The sequence below is a fragment of the Cetorhinus maximus genome, chromosome 23, assembly GCF_964194155.1.
Source record: "Cetorhinus maximus chromosome 23, sCetMax3.hap1.1, whole genome shotgun sequence".
NCBI classification, from domain to species: Eukaryota; Metazoa; Chordata; class Chondrichthyes; order Lamniformes; family Cetorhinidae; genus Cetorhinus; species Cetorhinus maximus.
Genome location: NC_135901.1, coordinates 1,602,246 through 1,621,803, shown reverse-complemented (window position 1 = coordinate 1,621,803; position 19,558 = coordinate 1,602,246). Strand labels below are relative to the sequence as shown.

Below are 19,558 nucleotides of genomic sequence, written 5' to 3'. Positions count from 1 at the left end.
ATGTACAATACAGCTTAAACTTAACCCAGATGTGTTTTCTTTTGTATGTTGCTCATTCAGACAAAGAGGGTCAGTCAATATGTTGCATTGACAACAGCTGGAGGGTTGCAGTAATGTGCTTAGGCAAAACCTCACACTCACCTAGCATGGCAGCTACCAGCTGCAGTGAAATACGAGTCTTGTAGTGCCTAGCCTTCAATTTTGGCCCATGCCCATGTGGACTGCCAAGTAGAATTTCATCTGCAAGCCAATCTCATTTAGTTAGTTGTGACAGGTGAAGGTCTTGCGATGAAACGGCTATGTTTTGTATCTGAATAGAAGGCATTGTGCATTAACAATCTTTTGGACTGGCAGAGCATGGAATGCCTCTGCAACAAGGTTACATTGCAGACTATGGAGGAGAAGAATAGGGAATTAAGCCGCGTCACCCACCAGAGGATACCAACGTTGGCCTTTGATACTGAAGTTGAGGTTTCCTCTCCCTTCATGTGTACCAAACACCATTAGATTGTTAGGCCTCAAACAGTGTTATTCACCCTTCAGTACATCCTCCATTTTCCTCTGAACACGGTAGGCATCGTCCGTAAACTTCTGCAGCATGGTATCCAACAAGCGGATGGTGGAAGCCCCAGACAGCTTCCCTCCAGGCAGGGTCTCGAGGAAGGGAATCCACTTCACGTAGCTGTGCGGGACTGACACGTTTATCTTCGTCCACTTCAGCAGCTCCACCGAGACGCCCTTTTCCGTCAGCATTCTCGCCATCGTGGTCTGGATCTCATCCGAGAGGACAAAGGTCGGCCGGCGAATCAGCTTGGCCCTTTTGCTCAAGGCTGGGTAGTCCAGCCCTAACAGGACGCGGTAAAGCCGGATCTCGTTGTACAGAAAGTGGACATTGGCCTGGTAAGGCAGCTGCTCGACCGGGATGGGGTTGATGAGGCAGCTGTAGATCGCCGACACCGGAATGAACTCCCTCAGAGAGTCCTTCAGCTTCATCTTGTTGGCCAAGTAGTGCAGGGAGAGCAGCAGGGCGTGTTTCTGGAGTGGAGGAGAGGAATTTCTCTGCAGAGCCTGGACGCACTCCAGAAAGTCGAACCTGTCAACCTGGTGGGAGGAGACACAGAAGAAGTGAGCAATCGCGTATTCAATGTCCAGGTTTGCAAAGTAGTCGACGGTGAAAACATTCAGGACGTCCTCAACGAACTTCTTCTCCCTGTAGCCAGGAGGGCCCAAGTCAATCTTGGTGCGGATGAAGTAGAACTGCTTGCCAATCCGCCTGAGCTCGCTGGCAAGGGCTGCGACCTCCCACGTGAACCACGTCGACGACAGGATGAAGAAGCCTACGTACTTGTCGACCTCCACCGTCTTCAGGTAGTGGCCCGACGAGAAGCCGGGTCCCCGAACGCTGGGCAGCTCCCAAAACACGGAGCTGGGGTTCCCCGGCCGGCTGTAAGGCGCCGGCTTTGTCACCTGTTGGGCGGGGCCGGTGGGTGCCGCGCCATCTTCGCCATCCTTGTAACCCATGACTGAATTAATGAAAGCAGACTTCCCCACTCTCGGGGTCCCGGTGACCGCCACATGAACCGTCACACTTTCCAATCTGCTCCTCTCAGCTTTCACCAAAGATGCCACTTTGGATATCCCGCCACGGCTCATGGCATCTGAAAATCTTCCTATAATCCCCGCAATTTCCAAATCCATGCTCGTAAACTGAGAGAAAAATAAACCAGAGTTAGAATCTAATCTACAGCATAGAACAAATAATGAACACACCGATGAGCTCCAAGAGTCCTCCTTCCGTTTCTTAGACCCACAAACAACACACGTGGGAGGAGAGAGGGAGTGGAGGTGCCACGTAATGGATGGCACTAGTAATCCAGAGAGACAGGGCAATGCTGTATGGACCCGGGTTCAAATCCTGTCATGGCAGATGGTGGAATGAGAACGCCATAAAAATCTGGTACTAAAAATTTAGTGATGGCCACGAACCCATCTGGTTCACTAATGCCCTTTCGGGAAGGAAATCTGCTGCTGTCCTTACCTGGTCTGGCCTACATGCGGTTAATTCTGACACCCACGCCCCATGAATGAATCAAAAAATTAACTCAATGCCAACTGAGGAAAGTCACCTTTTTCTCAGGCCTTGAGGAAACAGGCAGGTCACTTTGTATAGATGGAGGCCTGATTTTAATCTCTTGCGTGCTAGTCTGCTAGATACAACAACAAGATTTGTCACACAAGGAGGCCATTCGATCTGTCAACTGAGCAATTCAGCTAGTGCCATTCCCCTGTAGTCCTGCAAATTCTGCTGTCCTGTAGCCAAGATCTCACTACTTTTATGAAACTTAAATGGCTAAATTACATGTTTGAAAAAACCTGGATGAAGGCTTACAAATGACTGGAGCTATTGCTGGCCGACTCAAAAAGTAACTTCCTGGCACTCAGAACAGCTGCCACTTCGTTATCTCTGAAGAGATGCCAATGATTGTTGTGACTGCAAAGATCAAATCCAAGGGAATTGTACAAAGACCAATTACATTTCTAAGGCCAAGGCCTGTCCAACAGAGAAGACCAGTCTAATAGTTCAAAGGACCCCAAAACCTCTTGGAAATGATTAATGGTTGAAACATTAACCATCAAGAATCCAGACTAAGGAATATAAATAAATCCTTTGTCCGAACCAAAGTGGAGAAGTGGGAGTCATATCACATGATTCCCCCACCACCCTAGCTGGGAGAACCAGTTACCCTGCCTTGTGGAGCTGCGAAGCAGATTGCTATCTTCCATAGAAGAAGTGGCAGCAGAACCAGGACTCTGTCCAAGTTTAAATGGCCCTAGTCCCCATCTACACTGTTTCTACTGGAACTTACTGCACCAGTGCCTACAAAGCTAATTAATCTCATCATAGAAGTTCTGCGCACTGGAAAAGCGAATTATCCAGGATTAGTCTTCAACCTGCCGACTCTGAAAGGAATACATCATTGGACCTTTGATTCTGGACTCCAGTGAAATAATTCCTATTTTCTGTGGTCTTTGCCCTGTACTTCTTCCTTTATCCCTCTTTTGTATGAATGTAAAAGTGGGTGGGGGTGTGTGGTGTGGCAAACCCTGCTTTGTACGTGTAAAATAAACTCCTCCGATTCTACCCTCGAGTTTGCTGTGGAGTGGTTAATAAAAATTGGATCACATCAAAACGGAGGCTTGGGGAAAAAAATGCCACTACTTTTGAAATCATTCATCCACCCACTTCCACCGCCCCTCGCGGTGTTAAAAAATAAAATTCCTCTTCCTCTTCCTCTTCCTCTTCCTCTTCCTCTTCCTCTTCCTCTTCCTCTTCCTCTTCCTCTTCCTCTTCCTCTTCCTCTTCCTCTTCCTCTTCCTCTTCCTCTTCCTCTTCCTCTTCCTCTTCCTCTTCCTACACACCCCGTCTCTTAACTAAAATCTGTGTTCATAGTCCTTGGTATAATCAGTATCAGCTTTTCCTCTTACAGGTACAACGTGGAGAAGCTGGGATTGCTCTCTTGAGAATGGAGAAGCTTAAGAGGACATTGAAGTTCTTAAAAAAAAACACAAACCGTTCAATGGCAGCAGAGTTAGATTTTAAACGGGGGATTGCTGAAAAAACCGTAGCAACACGAGAAACTTTTTTTTTAAAAAACGCTTGTGAAATGATGGCAGCAACAGATTCTAAAACGAATATTCCTATTTCTGTAACTTTAAGGCTACAGGGAACACCACAAGAGCGGAACTAATCAGATAAGAGTCAGTACATGCAGGGTGGGCTGAACGGCCTCCCCGTGCTGTACAAATGCAGAAACTATTCAGCCTGCAGATGGTCAACGGTGATGGTCGAGCATTCAGCTGGACGGCAGTGTAAATAAATGCAGGATTAATTACATCTAATGGAGGCAAGTCCCATATGCAAGAAGTCAACCAAACCCATTTCTACTCGGATGTAGAGAGGACAACCGCAAGGCACAGGGCCCTCTATGACCAGTTGTCTATGTTAGTGCGCGGGTAAATCATTGCTTCAAAAGATCTCAAGCAAGCTATCAGGGTCACTGACCAGGGGAAGTCAATTCTGACAGCATAGAACTAAACAATCCACTCAAATTCAACCTTTTGATTTGCACATCAATCCAAGAAATACTATGATACAATGCCAAAAGTATCTTTACAGTGCAAGAGGACAACACTTGGCCCGTTGTGTCTGCACTGGCTCTCTGAAAGAGCATTCTGCATCGTCCCACTCCTCTGCCTTATCCCTGTAACCTCGCACGCTTATCAGGGAGCAATCCAATTTCCCTTTGAATAGCTCAGTTGAACCTGCCTCCACCACCCTTTCAGGAAGTTCGTTCCAGACTCCAACCACCCTCTGGGTGAACACATTTTCCTCACCACATTTACTCCTTGTCCCTCAATTATTTTGAATTTGTGCCCTCTAGTTCTTGGTGTTCTCTTGAGTGGGAACAGTTTCTCACTATTTACCCTGTCCATACCCCTCAGGATCTTGAATCTCTCTTATCTAGTCTGTTCTCAGCCTTATTTTCTCCAAGAGAGTCCCAGCCTATCCTTATAGCTACAGTCCTTTATCCCAGTTATCATTGAGAATCTAGAATATATATCATAGAGAATATATCAATCAATATTTTCTTTGGAACATAGGGAAACCTAATACAACCCCTCCTGCCCACACCAGTGGTAATGCTCCAGTGAAGCCTCCTCCCACTTAACTCAGTATACCTCTATTCCCATTTCCCTCATGTATTTAAAGGGGAAAGATGGATAAATACATCTACACTAAATACCTCAACTACTCCTTGTGGAAGCGAGTACCACATTCTCCTCCACTCTCTGGGTAAAGAAGTTCCTCTTGAATTCCCCACTGGATTTATTAGTCACAATCTTATATTGATGATCCCTAGATCTGGTCTCCCCCATAAATGGAAACCTATTATAATCACATTCATATGTTTAAAGACCCCAGTCAGCATCTAAAAGCTAAGTACTAGGGAACATGATTGGGTGATTCTCAAAAAAACAAGCCAGAATATCCAATTTAGAACAAAGTCAGATTTTTCACTGTAAAATAATGTAACATTACAACTCAGTCAGAACTCTAGACTAGCAACTCAAATTAATGAGCATCGTTATTTGTCAGGAAAATCAATAGCATTTCAAATCAAATTAATTGTGCAAAGCTGCTCAATGGCCTGATCAATCTATCACTGCAGTGCTTAGCACATTTAGATTTAACATATATCTCCACCAAGACAGCATTATTCAACTGAGAGATTACATCGTGTTAAAAAGGGACTGGAAATTAATTACAGACACCCAACATCACCTTCCCTCTCCCACAAACTATTTCTAACTCAATTTCAAATCAGTTTTCTGGTTTAGGCTGGAGGCCAACAGCTCCAACGAACATTAGTCATATTAAAGGAGGATCGACTCTGCACTACCAGTCACAATTACAGGACAAAAAGGTAGCTCTTTCAAATAAACCAACACAAATAGCCTTCTTCCTCTTGGACATGTTATTCCATGAATCATTTACGAAGAATCTTTAATGGTTTTGGAAAAGTCTCTGAGCTCACTGGAAACATTCAGAGCCACCCTATTTTGTTTAGTGGAAGGACAGACAAGGAGCTGCTCAGCAATTCAAATTTCCAAAAACGCAAAGGGAACGTTGCTTCAAGAGCTTTTAGGTTCCTCACTCACCACAGAAGTAACAAGCATGCTAAAAACGGATAGTAGTGCTATGACAAAGATGAGGGGAACAATGGGTTTTTTCCTCAATAGTTCACAAAAACTGTTACCAGCCATTTTAATTCTCTACCTTACTCTCACTCCAACCTCTGTCCTCAGCCTGCTCCACTATTCCAGTGAAGCCTAAGGAACAGCACTTCGTCACTCCAACCTCTGTCCTCAGCCTGCTCCACTATTCCAGTGAAGCCCAAGGAACAGTACTTCATCTCTCGAATCAGACACTACCTATAGCCTTCAAAGTTTAACAATTTCAGACTAATCTCTGCCCCCATTTTGTTTCCTTTGCCAGTTTCATTTTTACTTTTTTTTAAGCATTCAGACAACAGCTGCTCTTAAAATTTCTGCCATTCACACCTATAGACACATTTTGCTTCTTTACTTATCCCAAAACTAATTTCCTTAACACCACAAAACCTCCCATCCTTCAATCAATTTCAATCTTGAAAGCAATCATCTCCACTTGCTGAAAATCTATTCCATTTCTATCTTTACTCAGTTCTGATAAGAGGTCCTCAGCCTGAAACATTAACTCTACTTGCTTTTCTCCTTTCTCCCCACAGATAGTGCCCAGCCTGCTGATTGCTCCCAACATTTCCTGTTTGTCTTCAACTGAAGGCCCATCATCCACTTACCTGGCTGAATATCCTCCACTAACCATCCAATCACACAGCTCTGCCAAATGCTCCCACAGCTTTTATATAATGCTAATTGATCTCTTCTGACTATTTAACTGAAGCACCTATGTCAATTTGTAAAACGTGCAGCCCAGTTTCCATTGACTCATTGTCGCCTCTCAGAATATTTATTATGTAACATCTCCACCATCTGATTGAGCCAATTATTGGTTAATGGAAGCAAAGGGGCATCCAAAGTGACTAACTTGACTCAGAAACCAGCTGTGAAATGTTGCATCCACTTAGACATGATAATGGTGAAGTAAAATGGCCACCCCCATGGGACACGACAGTTAAATAGTAGTCAGGGTGCAAGGGGTAGTAATCTCGCCCCCGAATCAAAAGGTTGTAGATTTGTAGTCCCATTCCAAAGACATGAGCACAACATCAAGTCTCACACTCCTCAGTGCCAGTACTGAGAGTGTGCTGCCCTGTCAGAGGGCCAGCACTGAGAGAGTGCTGCTCTGTCAGAGGGTCAGTACTGAGGATGATCTGCACTGTCAGAGAGTCAGCACTGAGGATGATCTGCACTGTCAGAGGGTCAGTACTGAGGAGCGCTGTACTGTCAGAGGGTCAGAATTGAGGATCGCTGCATTGTCGGAGGGTCAGTACTGAGAGAGTGCTGCAGTGTTGGAGCGGGGATCAGTACAGAGGGAGTACTGCCTCTTAGAGGGTTAGCACTGAAGGCAAGATGTACTGACGGTGTGCTGCACTGTTAGGGGTGGGGAGGTTGAGTACTGAGGCAGCGCCGCCCTGTCGGAGGGTCAGTACTGAGGGAGTGCTGCACTGTCAGAGGGTGAGTACTGAAGGAATGCTGCACTGTTGGAGGGTCAGTATTGAGGGAGCGCAGTACTGTCGGAGGGTCAGTACTGAGCGAGTGCAGCACTGTCAGAGGGTAAGTACAGAGGGAGTGCTGCACTGTTGGAGGGTCAGTACTGAGGGAGTGCTGCCCTGTCGGAGGGTCAGTACTGAGGGAGCGATGACTGGTCAAAGGGTCAGTACTGAGGGAGCGCTGCACTGACGGAGGGTCAGTACTGAGGGAGTGCTGCACAGTGAGAGGATGAGTACTGAGGGAATGCTGCACTGTTGGAGGGTCAGTATTGAGGGAGCGCAGTACTGTCGGAGGGTCAGTACTGAGCGAGTGCAGCACTGTCAGAGGGTAAGTACAGAGGGAGTGCTGCACTGTTGGAGGGTCAGTACTGAGGGAGTGCTGCCCTGTCGGAGGGTCAGTACTGAGGGAGCGATGACTGGTCAAAGGGTCAGTACTGAGCGAGTGCAGCACTGTCAGAGGGTAAGTACAGAGGGAGTGCTGCACCGTTGGAGGGTCAGTACTGAGGGAGCGCTGCCCTGTCGGAGCGTCAGTACTGAGGGAGTGCTGCCCTGTCGGAGGGTCAGTACTGAGGGAGTGCTGCCCTGTCGGAGGGTCAGTACTGAGGGAGTGCTGCCCTGTCGGAGGGTCAGTACTGAGGGAGTGCTGCCCTGTCGGAGGGTCAGTACTGAGGGAGCGATGCCCGGTCAGAGGGTCAGTACTGAGGGAGCGCAGCACTGACGGAGGGTCAGTATTGAGGGAGTGCTGCACTGTCAGAGGATGAGTCCTGAGGGAATTCTGCACTGTCGGAGGGATGACATTCGGATGACACATTAAACTGAGGCCCTGTCTTCTCCAGTTGGCATTTAGCAGCTAATTCTCTTCAACTGAATTGCTTGTTACTTTTGATGTGCTCCATGCAACACATCTTCCTGTGGAACTAAGAAATTATTGGGATGATCAATGATTACTGGCCATCTTCTAGTTGTCTCTATCAATGTATGACATTTCATACCCCCATCCTCTAGACATGCTTACACAGGGCTAGGAATTGGTATGGTTAAAATTTAAAACTTTTTTTTAAAACTTAAAGATAGTTTGTCCTGTTGTAAAATTGTTTTTTCATTCTTTCATTTATTGCCCATTCCTAATTGCCCCTTGAGAAGGTGGTGGTGAGCTGCCTTCTTGAACAGCTGCAGTCCCTGTGTTGTAGGTACACCCACAGTGCTGTTAGGGAGGGAGTTCCAGCGATAGTGAAGGAATGGCGATATACTTCCAAGTCAGGATAGTATGTGACGTGGAGGAGAACTTCCAGGTGGTGGTGTTCCCATTTATCTGCTGCCCTTGTCCTTCATGGCGATGCAGGTTGCAGGTTTTGGACGTACTGTCAAAGGATCCTTGGTGAGTTGCTGCAGTGTATCTTGTAGATGGGGCACACTGCTGCCATTGTGCGTCGGTGGTGGAGGGAGTGAATGTTTGTGGATGTGGTGCCAATTAAGCGGGCTGCTTTGTACTGGATTGTGTCGAGCTTCTTGTGTGTGTGGGAGCTACACTCATATAGGCAAGTGAAGAGTATTCCATCACACTCCTGACTTGTGCCTTGTAGATGGTGGACAGGCTTTGGGAAGTCAGGAGGTGAGTTACTCACCTCAGAATTCCCAGTCTGTAGCTCTTGTAGCGATAGTATTTTATATGGCTCGTCCAGTTCAGTTTCTGGCCAATGGTATCCTCCCAGGGTGTTGACAGTGGGGGTTTCAGTGATGGTAATGTCATTGAACATCAAGGGGAGATGTTTAGATTCTCTCTTGTTGGCAATTGTCATTGCCGGGCACTTAATGATTCACGAATGTTACTTAAGGAAATGGTTCAAATTGTTCATCCCCCAAGATGCTCCTGAGTTTAGTGTGTCACTGTACAATTTAGCTGAGTGCACTGCTAAGGTTATACTGAATGGCGAAGTTTAATCAGTCAGACAATAGATTATTAGGCAAGAAGGGGTCATCATGGAGCAGAAGGGCCTGCTCCGCCATTCAATAAGATCGTAGCTGATCTTCTACCTCACTCCACTTCCTCGCCTGACATATCCCCATATCCCTTAATATCCAAAAACATATCAATCTCAGTCTTGAATATACTCAACATCTGAGCATCCACAATTTTTTAAGGCAGGGAATTCCAAAGGTTCACAATGCTCTGAGCGAAGAAGTTTCTCCTCATCTCAGTCCAAAATTGCCAACCCTTTATCCTGAGGCTGCGCCGGCCCGCCCACCCACCACCCTACCACCCACCCACCACCCCCCCCCCCCCCACCCACCACCCCCCCTCCCCCCCCCCCCGCCCCCGCCCCCGTTCTGCCTCTCCAGCCAAGGTGGAAATCCGGACTTGGAAATATATCGCCGTTCCTTCACTGTCGCTGGGTCAAAATCCTGGAACTCCCTCCCTAACAGCACCGTGGGTGTACCTACACCACATGGACTGCAGCGGTTCAAGAAGGCAGCTCAACACCACCTTCTCAAGGGGCGATTAGGGATGGACAATAAATGCTGGCCCAGCCAACGAAGCCCACATCCTGTGAACGGTTTATTTTAAAACAGTGATCGCTTATTGCCTCAAATTCTAACTTGATGGTGGACAGATTGGCATATGGCATTTTTTTCAGGCACCATCTCGTTTCTGGGACAGCTTTGCTGAATCATCTAGCACAGTGTGCCTGACTAGAGATCTATAAAGATTTGAGCTTTCCATCACAATCTGTAAAGTGAGACAAGGACAGAGGTCACATCTCTAACCAAACGGGAATCAGGATAATTGCGTATATTTCTCAGTATATTCACTGCTTCGAGGCATTATGTCTGTCAAAGAGTGGATTAAGGAGAAGAAAAGGCTTGTGTTGCCATTAAATTAGAGCACAGAAGATGGCCATTTGGCCCATTGTGACTGTGCTGGCTCTCTGAAAGAACAGTCATGCAAGTTCTGGTACAATCACATTGCTTTTATATTCTGTGCCTCCATTTCTAAACTCAAGGAACCCATATGCTTTTATTAGCACCTTATCAACTCTGTTGCGTTGAACAGTAGCCTTGTGGTCATGTTACTGGACTAATAATCAGGAGACGTGAGCTCAAATCCCACCGTGGCCGGAAGGAATTTAAATTAGGTTCATTAAATAAATTTGGAATTAAAAGTGAGTAACAGTGATCATGATTCTTGTTGTAAAAACCCATCTGGTTCACTAATGCCCTTTAGGGAAGGAAATCTGCCATCCTTACCCGGTCTGGCCTGCATGTGATTCCAGAACCACAGCAATGTGGTTGACTCCTAGCTGCCCTCGGCAATGGCCCAGCAAGCCACTCAGTGGTATTCAAGAAGGCAAATCTGCATCGTCTTCTCAAGGGGAAATGAGGGAAGGGCAATAAATGCCAGCCATGAATGAACGGAAAATAAGGGACCTGCCACCTTTAGGTTTGGCCTAATGCCTCTCTGCTCATCTCCACATGACCCATACGTTACATTTCGTGGTGGCACAATGATCAAGAGTTGCATTAAATTCAGAGGATATTAGCTTGGGTGCCAGGAAGTGGGAACTTCAGTAAGGAACGCAACAACTAAACTCAGAGCAGGTGGCGATGGAAGGTGTTTAGGTGTAGAGAGACTGTATGTAAACTACATAAAATTGTGGTGTGAGCACTCATCCTTTTATTGTCGTGTTCAGAAGGTGCCAATGTGTGGTACACTCATGTTCCTCCATCTTTGGCAGGAAGGGATCATTCTGGCTTCCTGTTATGGTGTGGTGAAGACAGCAGAGACAAGGTGTTTATAGTCTGGGATCCTTAAAAGCCTGTGTCTCTCGTGTGGAGACATCAGTTGCAAGTTTCATGGTCTGGTCCGCTTGGCTCTCAGTTGCCAGCGACTTTGCTTCAGTCCCTGTTCCAGGGTCAGTCCCTGTTCCAGAGTCAGCAATGCAAGGTCTTCATGAAGGCTTTGCGGAACACCATGTTGAAGGTCGTGTAGATGATGGGGTTGATGACGTAACCCAGCCAGGCGCAGGCGCTGTAGAGCGCCGGTGGGATGTAGCACCTCTGGCAGTGGACGTTCAGGATGTGAGTGATGAAAAATAGCAGCCAGAAGATGATGAAGACGCCTGCTAATTCGACAGAGAGCGAGAGAGAGGAAAAGAGTCGTCAATGCATGTGTGGGCCATTTGTCATCGCAACGCAGTGACTCGCGAAAGGGTTCCTACCCCACTCAGCTCCTCAACCATATGGCAACAGGGCTCCATTAATTACTTGCAGTTACTACTTCTTTGATAAAATTCACATTACATTCCTGGCACACATCATCAGTATAGAATACAATCCGAGAACATAACAATTCCATACAACTTAGCCTATTGGTCCGGATCATTGTAACACTATAGGACTCAGACTAATCTACTGGGAGTATGATAACACCATACACAGCCAATTAGTCTAGATAATTACATTTCCGTGCAGCTTGGCCTATTGCTCTAGAACGTTGTGGTCTGGTGGAATGCAGCCTATTGTTCTAGATTACAGCAAAACCAATAGAACTTGGACTGATTATCTAAATCATTGTGCTACAATGCAACTTAACCTATGGTTCTAGATCATTGTGCCACAAGGCAACTTTGCCTATTTTCTAGATCATTTCAAGACTATTGAAGTTAGTCCACAGTTATAGAGCTTGTAATTTAGCCTACAGTCCAAGATCCATGGAATCTATCCTGTTCTTCTAAATCAATGAGACACAATGGAACCTCGTCTATTGTTCTAGATAGTTGTAATTACATAGAAATCGGTCTGTTGTTCTAGATCATTGTAAGAACCGGTAGACGTTTGCCTATTCTCGATCATTGTGGCACAACAGCACCTAACCAATTGTTCTAGACCACTGAGACTGTGGATCTTGGGCTATTGTTCTAGATCATTGTGACTCAGTGAAACATAACCTATTGTTCTAGTTTGTTCTCGACTCACCTCAGACAACCGCCAACATTTGTTGCTTTCTTCTCCTTCTGGTGGGACAGTTTTCTTTCCCTGCTGATTTGGCCACTGGCACCCTCCGCACCTCAAAAGCGGTCTGCTTGAAGAACCTTGCTTGGCCATCGCACTCGGGGTCCGCGGACACCTCGATGGAGGAAGGGGCCTTCCATTTACCAGCCATCAGGCAGGATCCGGAAGTGGCCCCGAGTTGGAAAGCCTGCGGAGTTCCTGTTGGCCTTGACCTCTCGGGAGGCCCCACAAAGCGGGATCCCTCAGATTCTTCAGAGTAAGGGATTGCTTCTCGTACCAGTGTCTAGGATGCCAAAAAGAAGAGAAAATGGGTGTTACCAACAGCCAACAGCACAGACCAGAGCACACTCAAATCACAGGAGAAGACAAGGAAGGGAATGACAAAGGTCCCTTGTCTCCAAGTCACCATTTTGTACATGGGGTGTGGGCAGTTAACTTGTTCACAGATCATACTGCACAGGAGAAGGCCATTAAGCCCATCGAGCCTCTGCTGGCTCTTTGAAAGAGCTTTTTAATTAGTCCCACACTTCTGCCCGCTCTTTGCCCAACAGCCCAGCAAATCTTTCCCCTTCAACTAATTACCCAATTCCCCTTTTGAAAGTTCCTGCTGAATCTGCTTCCACCGCCCTTTCAGGCAGCACCTTCCAGATCACAGCAACTCACTGTGTAAAAAGGAAAAAAAAACTCCTCATCTATCCCCGTCTTTCTTTTACTGATTCTCTTCAATCTGTGTCCCTCTGGTTACTGACCCTCCTGATACAGGAAACAGTTTCTCCTTATTTACTCTATCCGAACCCCTCATGATTTCACCCACCTCGATTAAATCTCTCACTGAACCGTCTCTGCTCTCAGGAGAACAATCCCAATCTCTCCATGGAAGCGAAAGGAATTAGGGTTCTGTGAGATGGGAATGGATTGATCTATTGACATTCTGTGCAATAGGAGTGAAGGAGAAGGGGCTTGTTCCATTGGGATTGTGTACAATGGGAGTGAGTGGGAAGAGGTTTGGGTCCATTGAGATTCTGTGCAATGGCAGCGAATGGGAAGAGAGTTGATCAATGACCTTTGGAATGATTGGTGACCTTAGTGACAAGTGGAAATTTCGGCCACTCAAATTGAACTGGGAATTTGTCGATCAGCTCCGAGGATTCTGATGTCTCCAGATGAGGCCTCACCAATTTCTTTTTACTCACACTGGTGCTCCTGTTTGATTGGACCATTAAAGTGCAAAGTTTGACATCTTCCGGGTGTGTGCACTTATTCTGAAACTAAATAAAACAAAAAATGGAATTATCGACCCTAGCAACAGTGTAGGCACGAACATGGATACAAATACTTCATATTGGCCATAAAGAAAATCCACTGTTTACAATTGGAATTGAGAGATTGTCCATTAAATAGGGCAAAAATCCTTTCAAAATTACTGACTTAAGTATTACATTTTTAAAAAAATTATTCGTTCATGGGATGTGGGCTTCGCCGGCTGGGCCAGCATTTGTTGCCCATCCCTAATTGCCCCTTGAGAAAGTGGGGGTGAGCTGCCTTCTTGAACTATTGCAGTCCACGTGGTGTAGGTACACCCACATTGCTGTTAGGGAGGGAGCTCCAGGATTTTGACCCAGCGACAGTGAAGGAACAGCCAATGTATTTCCAAGTCAGGATAGGAATGACTTGGTGAGGAACTTCCAGGTGGTGGTGTTCCCACCTATCTGCTACCCTTGTGCTTCTAGATGGTCATGGTCATGGGTTTGGGAGGTGCTATCTAAGGAGGCTTGGTGAGTTGCTGCAGTGCGTCTTGTAGATGGTACACTCTGCTGCCACTGTGCATCGGTGGTGGAGGGAGTGAATGTTTCAGGTGGAATATGATTATGTGATACGCACAGTAAGATTGCACAAGGAAATTTAACCCTGAAAAGCATTTTTTTATATAATAAACCAAGATACTGTCCCTTCCAAACACTCCCAGGACAGGTACAGCACGGGGTTAGATACAGAGTAAAGCTCCCTCTACACTGTCCCCACCAAACACTCCCAGGACAGGTACAACATGGGGTTAGATACAGAGTAAAGCTCCCTCTACACTGTCCCCATCAAACACTCCCAGGACAGGTACAGCACGGGGTTAGATGTACATTTCCCTCTATACCAATCTGCCAATCTGCAGCCTCCTACAAATGACCAACATCCTATACTTGTGGTGACACCACTTCCTCAGTCATCCTGTATCCTCCCTTAAATGGCAGGTTGAAAGCAACTCTGCATCATGGCAGCGTGTCTGATACAAAATGGATCGAAGCCACTCTAACCCATGTCGAATTGAACCCGTGCAGCCTCTACACAAAGCGAACTTGGGCAGGATTTAATTGCGGCGTCTAGAGTTTAAAGCTCAGTCATTTACATCACGTTCACTACGCACATCCCTTCATTTTAATATTTGAGCTTGTTATTTACTCTTTCAACCTTTATGGGCAGTTGGGTTTCATGCTCCATGGCAACGCTGATCCTCTTAGCTGCCACGTGCTTCCTTCTCCGTCTCAGCATGGCATATATCTGGACGTAAACTAACAGCGTCACGATGAAGGGAACGTAGAAGGAGACAATAGAAGAATATAAGATGAAAGAAGTGTTCATGATGGCACAGATGGCCTCGTCCCTTTTATCTGGAAGAGGACAGAGCACATTCCTGGTCTCCATAATTGCAAAAACTGTCATTGAGTCACTGGGGAAGATGTAACTAAAGATGGCACTCGAATTACGAGCTTATTACTACCAGGCAAGACTGAACAGGCTGGGGCTCTTTCCTCTAGAAAAGAGAAGGCTGAGGGGTGACCTGATAGAAGCCTTTAAAACTATGAAAGAGTTTTGACAGGATGAACCTAGAGAAGTTGTTTCCACTTTTGGGGTGGGGGAGGGTAAGGCTGATAGGAGACCATAACTAGACGGCCATCAATATAAGATAGTCACTAGTGTTGTATGTGCCTGCATGCCACTGTAATGTAAAGGTGGTTAGCAGAGTAAGGGTTAGAGAGGGACTGGAGAATAGCACCACCCACGGTATGATGTATAAAGTCACATGGTAACAGACTGAGAGAACAGTCCAGAGAGAACACTTTGGAACCAGCCTGCATGGAGGTAGCAGCGCCGTGCATGACAGTAACCTGAGATCTGTAAATAGATAAAGAGTTCATGTTTAAATCTACAAGTCTCAAGGTCACATCGTTGAGACACCACCGCGCACCATAATACAACATGGTTGGCAGTGGTGGGATACCAGCACTATCAGCATAGTGCAACAACTAATAAATCCAATGGGGAATTCAGGAGAAACTTCTTCACCCAGAGAATGGGGAGAATGTGGAACTCACTCCCACAGGAAGTGGTTTAGGTGAATATTATCGATGTATTTAATGGGGAAGCTGGATAAACACATGAGGGAGAAAGGAGTAGAAGGAAATGGTGATGGGGGAGATAAAGAGGGGGTGGGAGTGGGCTCGTGTGGAGTATAAATTCTCCTCCTCCCCACCTCTGGTTCTTTTCCCGATTCTCTTCAATCTGTGGTCCTCTGGTTACCGGCCCTCCTGCCACTGGACACACTTTCTCCTTATTTACTCTGTCAAAACCTCTCATGATTTTGCATGCCTCAATTAAATCTCCCCCTGAACCTTCTCTGCTCTAAGGAGAACAATCCCAGCTGATCCGGTCTCTCCATATTACTGAAGTCCCCAATCCTTGGGATTGCTGTGAGAATTCTCATGCCCCTCCCTTACCATAAAAGGAGACAATAGAGGAATAAAAGATGAAAGAAGGGTTCTTGATGGGCACAGCTTACCAGGGTTTTTTTTAGCCCGAAGAGCAGCGGGCATGAGATGGCGAAGGACAGCATCCAGACCATGGTTATCATCAACGACTCTCTGCTTGGGGTTCCAGCGGGTATTGTATAGCATTGGCATGGCAACCGCTGTGTATCTGCAAGGGGTGGACAAGAAACAGGTTAGAGCTGTTGATGAACTGGACGGTCTTTAAAAAGCTCCAAAATAGGTGGTGAGTGAAGCAGGGAAGTAAGTTCAAAAGGCCAAATGGCCGACTCCTGTAGCCATGGCATCCAAGGGAGGTTGAGGATGAGGATCCATTGATCAAATCGGAAAAAGGTACACAGTATTCCCAAGATCTAGCAAACAACCAGACAAATAGGAGCAGGAGGAGGCCATTCGGTCTCTCGAGCCTGCCACACCCATTCATTAAGATCATGGCTGATGTTCTACTTCAACTCCACTTTCCCACCCTCAGTGCCCAAAAATCTATCAATCTGAGTCTTTAGTATACCCAATGATGGAACATCCATTGCTCTCTGGGGTAGACAATTCCAAAGATTCACAACCCTCTGAGTGAAGAAATTTCTCCTCATCTCAGTCCAAAATGGCTGATCTCTTATCCTAAAACTGTGACCCCCACCATTGTTCCAGACTCCCCAGCCAGGGGAGGGGGTGGGGTTAACAGCCTCCCAGAATCGACCCTGTTAAACGCCCGAAGAATTTTGTATATTTCAATTAGATCGCCTCTCATTCTTCTAAACTCCAGAGAATATGGGGCCATTCTACTCAATCTCCCCTCATAGGACATCCCTCTCATCCCAGGAATCAGTTTAGTTAGAGTTATGGATGGGATTAGGGAGTTAAGGATAGGGTTATGGAGTTAGGGTTATGAGTAGGGAGTTAAGGATGGGGTTAGGGTTAGGGGTAGTGAGTTAGGGGTGGGGTTTGAGGAGTTAGGGATGAGGTAGGGAGTTGGGGATGGGGTTATGGCTGGAGTTGGGAGTTAGGGATGGGGTTGGAGAGTTAGGGATGGGGTTTGGGAGTTAGGATTAGGGATAGGGAGTTAGGGATGGGGTTATGGAGTTAGGGTTGGGTTTGAGGTTAGGGGTAGGGTTAGGGATCCAGAACTGTGCACAATATTCAGGCGTAGGCACACCAAAGATCTATATAATTATTTTAAGATTTCTTTACTTTTATATGCCAATCCGTTTGCAATAAAAGCGAACATGCCATTTACCTTTCGAGTTCCTTGCTGTACCTACATGCTGACTTTCTGTGATTCGTGTACAAGGACACCCAGGTCCCTCTGCACACCAGTATTTCCCAGTTTTCCACCATTTCCAACCAGGATCACAAGCGGGACAGCTGCTCCCATGGGAGGGTCCCATTCTCTATCGAGCTGCAGGGAGGAGGGGGCGAACCTTGTCAATGCACATCTGGAGAACCTGGAGTTATGAAAGGGCCTCTCGCTGGCCGTTGGGTCTCGCTGGCCCCACTCCTCCCAAAACTAGGGAGCCCAGGGGAAGTAATGGAGGAAGGAGGGAGGGTGGTGGGTAAAGACCTGAGGAGGGAGGTGGGGGCGGGGGGCGGTGAAGAGAGGGAGGAAGAGTCTAACTACCATTGTACAGCCCAGAGGGCACTCCACTGACAATGGCACACGTGTGTCATGTATCCCACTGGAGACCTGATGTGTATGAATTCAGATGGACACATCACAAATTATGAATAAGGAGCACGAGTAGGCCACTCGGCCCCTTGAGCCTGTTCTGCCATTCAATAAGATCTTGGCTGACCTGATTGTAACCTCAACCCCACATTCCTGCCTACCCCCGATAACCTTTCAACCCCTTGTTAACGAAGAACCTATCGAGCTCTGCCTTAGAAATATTCAAAGACTCTGCATCTACCGCCTTTTGAGGAAGAGAGTTCCAAAGACTCACGACCCTCTGAGAGAAAATAGTTCCCCTCATCTCTGTCTTAAATGAGCGACCCCTTATTTTTAAACAGTGACCCCTCGTTCTAGATTCTCCCACAAAAGGAAACATCCTCTCCACATCCACCCTGTCAAGACCCCTCGGGATCTTAAATGTTTCAATCAAGTCACCTCTTACTCTTCTAAATTCCAGTGGATACGAGCCTAACCTGTCCAACCTTTCCTCATAAGACAATCCACGCATTCTTTGTATTAGCCTGGTAAACATCTTCTGAACTGCTTCTAACGCATTGACACCTTTCCTTAAATAAGGTGACCAATACTGGACACAGTACTCCAGATACGGTCTCACCAGTGCCCCACAGAACTGAAGCATAACCTCCCTACAATCAACCCCCCTTGCAATAAACGATAACATTCTATTAGCCTTCCTAATTACTTGATGTAAAGGCTATTAGCCTTTTGTTATTCATGCACTAGGACACCCAGATCCCTCTGCATCTCAGAGCTCTGCAATCTCTCACCATTTAGATAATATGCCTATTTTTTATTCTTCCTGTCACAGCCCTGCCACCCGGTGCCAAAAGGGCTGGAGAAGCAAGTTGTCCACTACCATTTTAAGTCTGTTGCTGTGCAGTTTCCGCCAGGTGGAGTGAAATTAAACCCCTTTTCCCGATCATCTCAGGACTTCACAGCACTGAAGAAGGCTATTCTTCATCTATTCTGCATTTCCTACCCCGCCAAAATCCGCGGGGTTATAACTCTCGGGAAAGACTGAACAGGCTGGGGCTCTTTTCTCTTGAAATGAGAAAGCTGAGGGGTGACCTGATTATGACGATGAAAGGGGTTTTTCGATAGAGTAGAGAAAGTCTTTCTATCTGTGTGGGGTGAGACCGGAACTAAGGGCTATCAATATTTGATTGTCACTAAAAGGTGAGATGGTGGCATAGCATTAATGTTTGGACTACTAAGCCAGAGGCCTAGGCTAATGCTCTGGGAGACATGGGTTCAATTCCCACCACAGTGGAAGGTGGAATTTAAATTCAATTAATAAATCTGGAATTGAAAGCTAGTCTCAGTAATGGTGACCATCAATTGTCATAAATACCCTGTTTGTTTCACTGATGTACTTTCGGGAAGGAAAGTGTGATAGAGTTGATTTTCTAGGCAGCTTTGCTTGGTGGAAACGTTGAACTTTATTTACAAGACGGCAGCAGCAGTTACATGTGTGCATCTAACTCTATAACTAAAGAAGAATTCTCTCCTCGTGAGTCCCCGTGCTGCTAACTCATTGGTCCATACAGATCATGTGATCTTACAACACAGGAGTATTCTTAAAGCTACAGTCCTACATTTATCAGAACTATAATTACTGCAGCCACCCCCCCACCCCCGCCCCCAACCTTAAACTTTTCTCTACCTTTTGTATTTATCTCATGCCATCACAATATTTACACAGGTCATGAAATTACAAATTCAGTCTTTAAGATGGTTTCCTGATCTGTGTGGAATGTCGAAGCTCCACGACT

At 46.3% G+C, this 19,558-nt stretch overlaps 2 protein-coding genes across 2 annotated transcripts; both read right to left on the bottom strand.

Moving 5' to 3' along the window:
• Positions 1 to 528: 528 nt before the first annotated feature.
• LOC144697705 (interferon-inducible GTPase 5-like) lies at positions 529 to 1,698 on the bottom strand. The gene has a single exon (XM_078569713.1). The coding sequence runs from the start codon at positions 1,696 to 1,698 to the stop codon at positions 529 to 531; it is 1,170 nt and encodes a 389-aa protein (XP_078425839.1).
• Positions 1,699 to 11,204: 9,506 nt separating this feature from the next.
• On the bottom strand, positions 11,205 to 18,273 carry LOC144697704 (D(2) dopamine receptor-like). The gene is made up of 5 exons (XM_078569712.1): positions 18,248 to 18,273; positions 16,114 to 16,250; positions 14,736 to 14,944; positions 12,340 to 12,567; positions 11,205 to 11,330 (listed from the first exon to the last, which is right to left on the bottom strand). The coding sequence occupies exons 1-5, from the start codon at positions 18,271 to 18,273 to the stop codon at positions 11,205 to 11,207; spliced, it is 726 nt and encodes a 241-aa protein (XP_078425838.1).
• Between the last annotated feature and the right edge of the window lie 1,285 nt (positions 18,274 to 19,558).

Bases quoted from the DNA above. Each gene is read 5' to 3' on its own strand.
- LOC144697705 (XM_078569713.1), bottom strand. From the start codon at position 1,698: ATGGATTTGGAAATTGCGGGGATTATAGGAAGATTTTCAGATGCCATG.
- LOC144697704 (XM_078569712.1), bottom strand. From the start codon at position 18,273: ATGCGTGGATTGTCTTATGAGGAAAG. The intron at 14,945-16,113 runs GTAAGCTGTGCC...GTCCTCTTCCAG, and splicing joins TCGGGCTAAAAAAAACCCTG to ATAAAAGGGACGAGGCCATC. The intron at 12,568-14,735 runs GTAAATAACAAG...TTGGCATCCTAG, and splicing joins TGCCCATAAAGGTTGAAAGA to ACACTGGTACGAGAAGCAAT.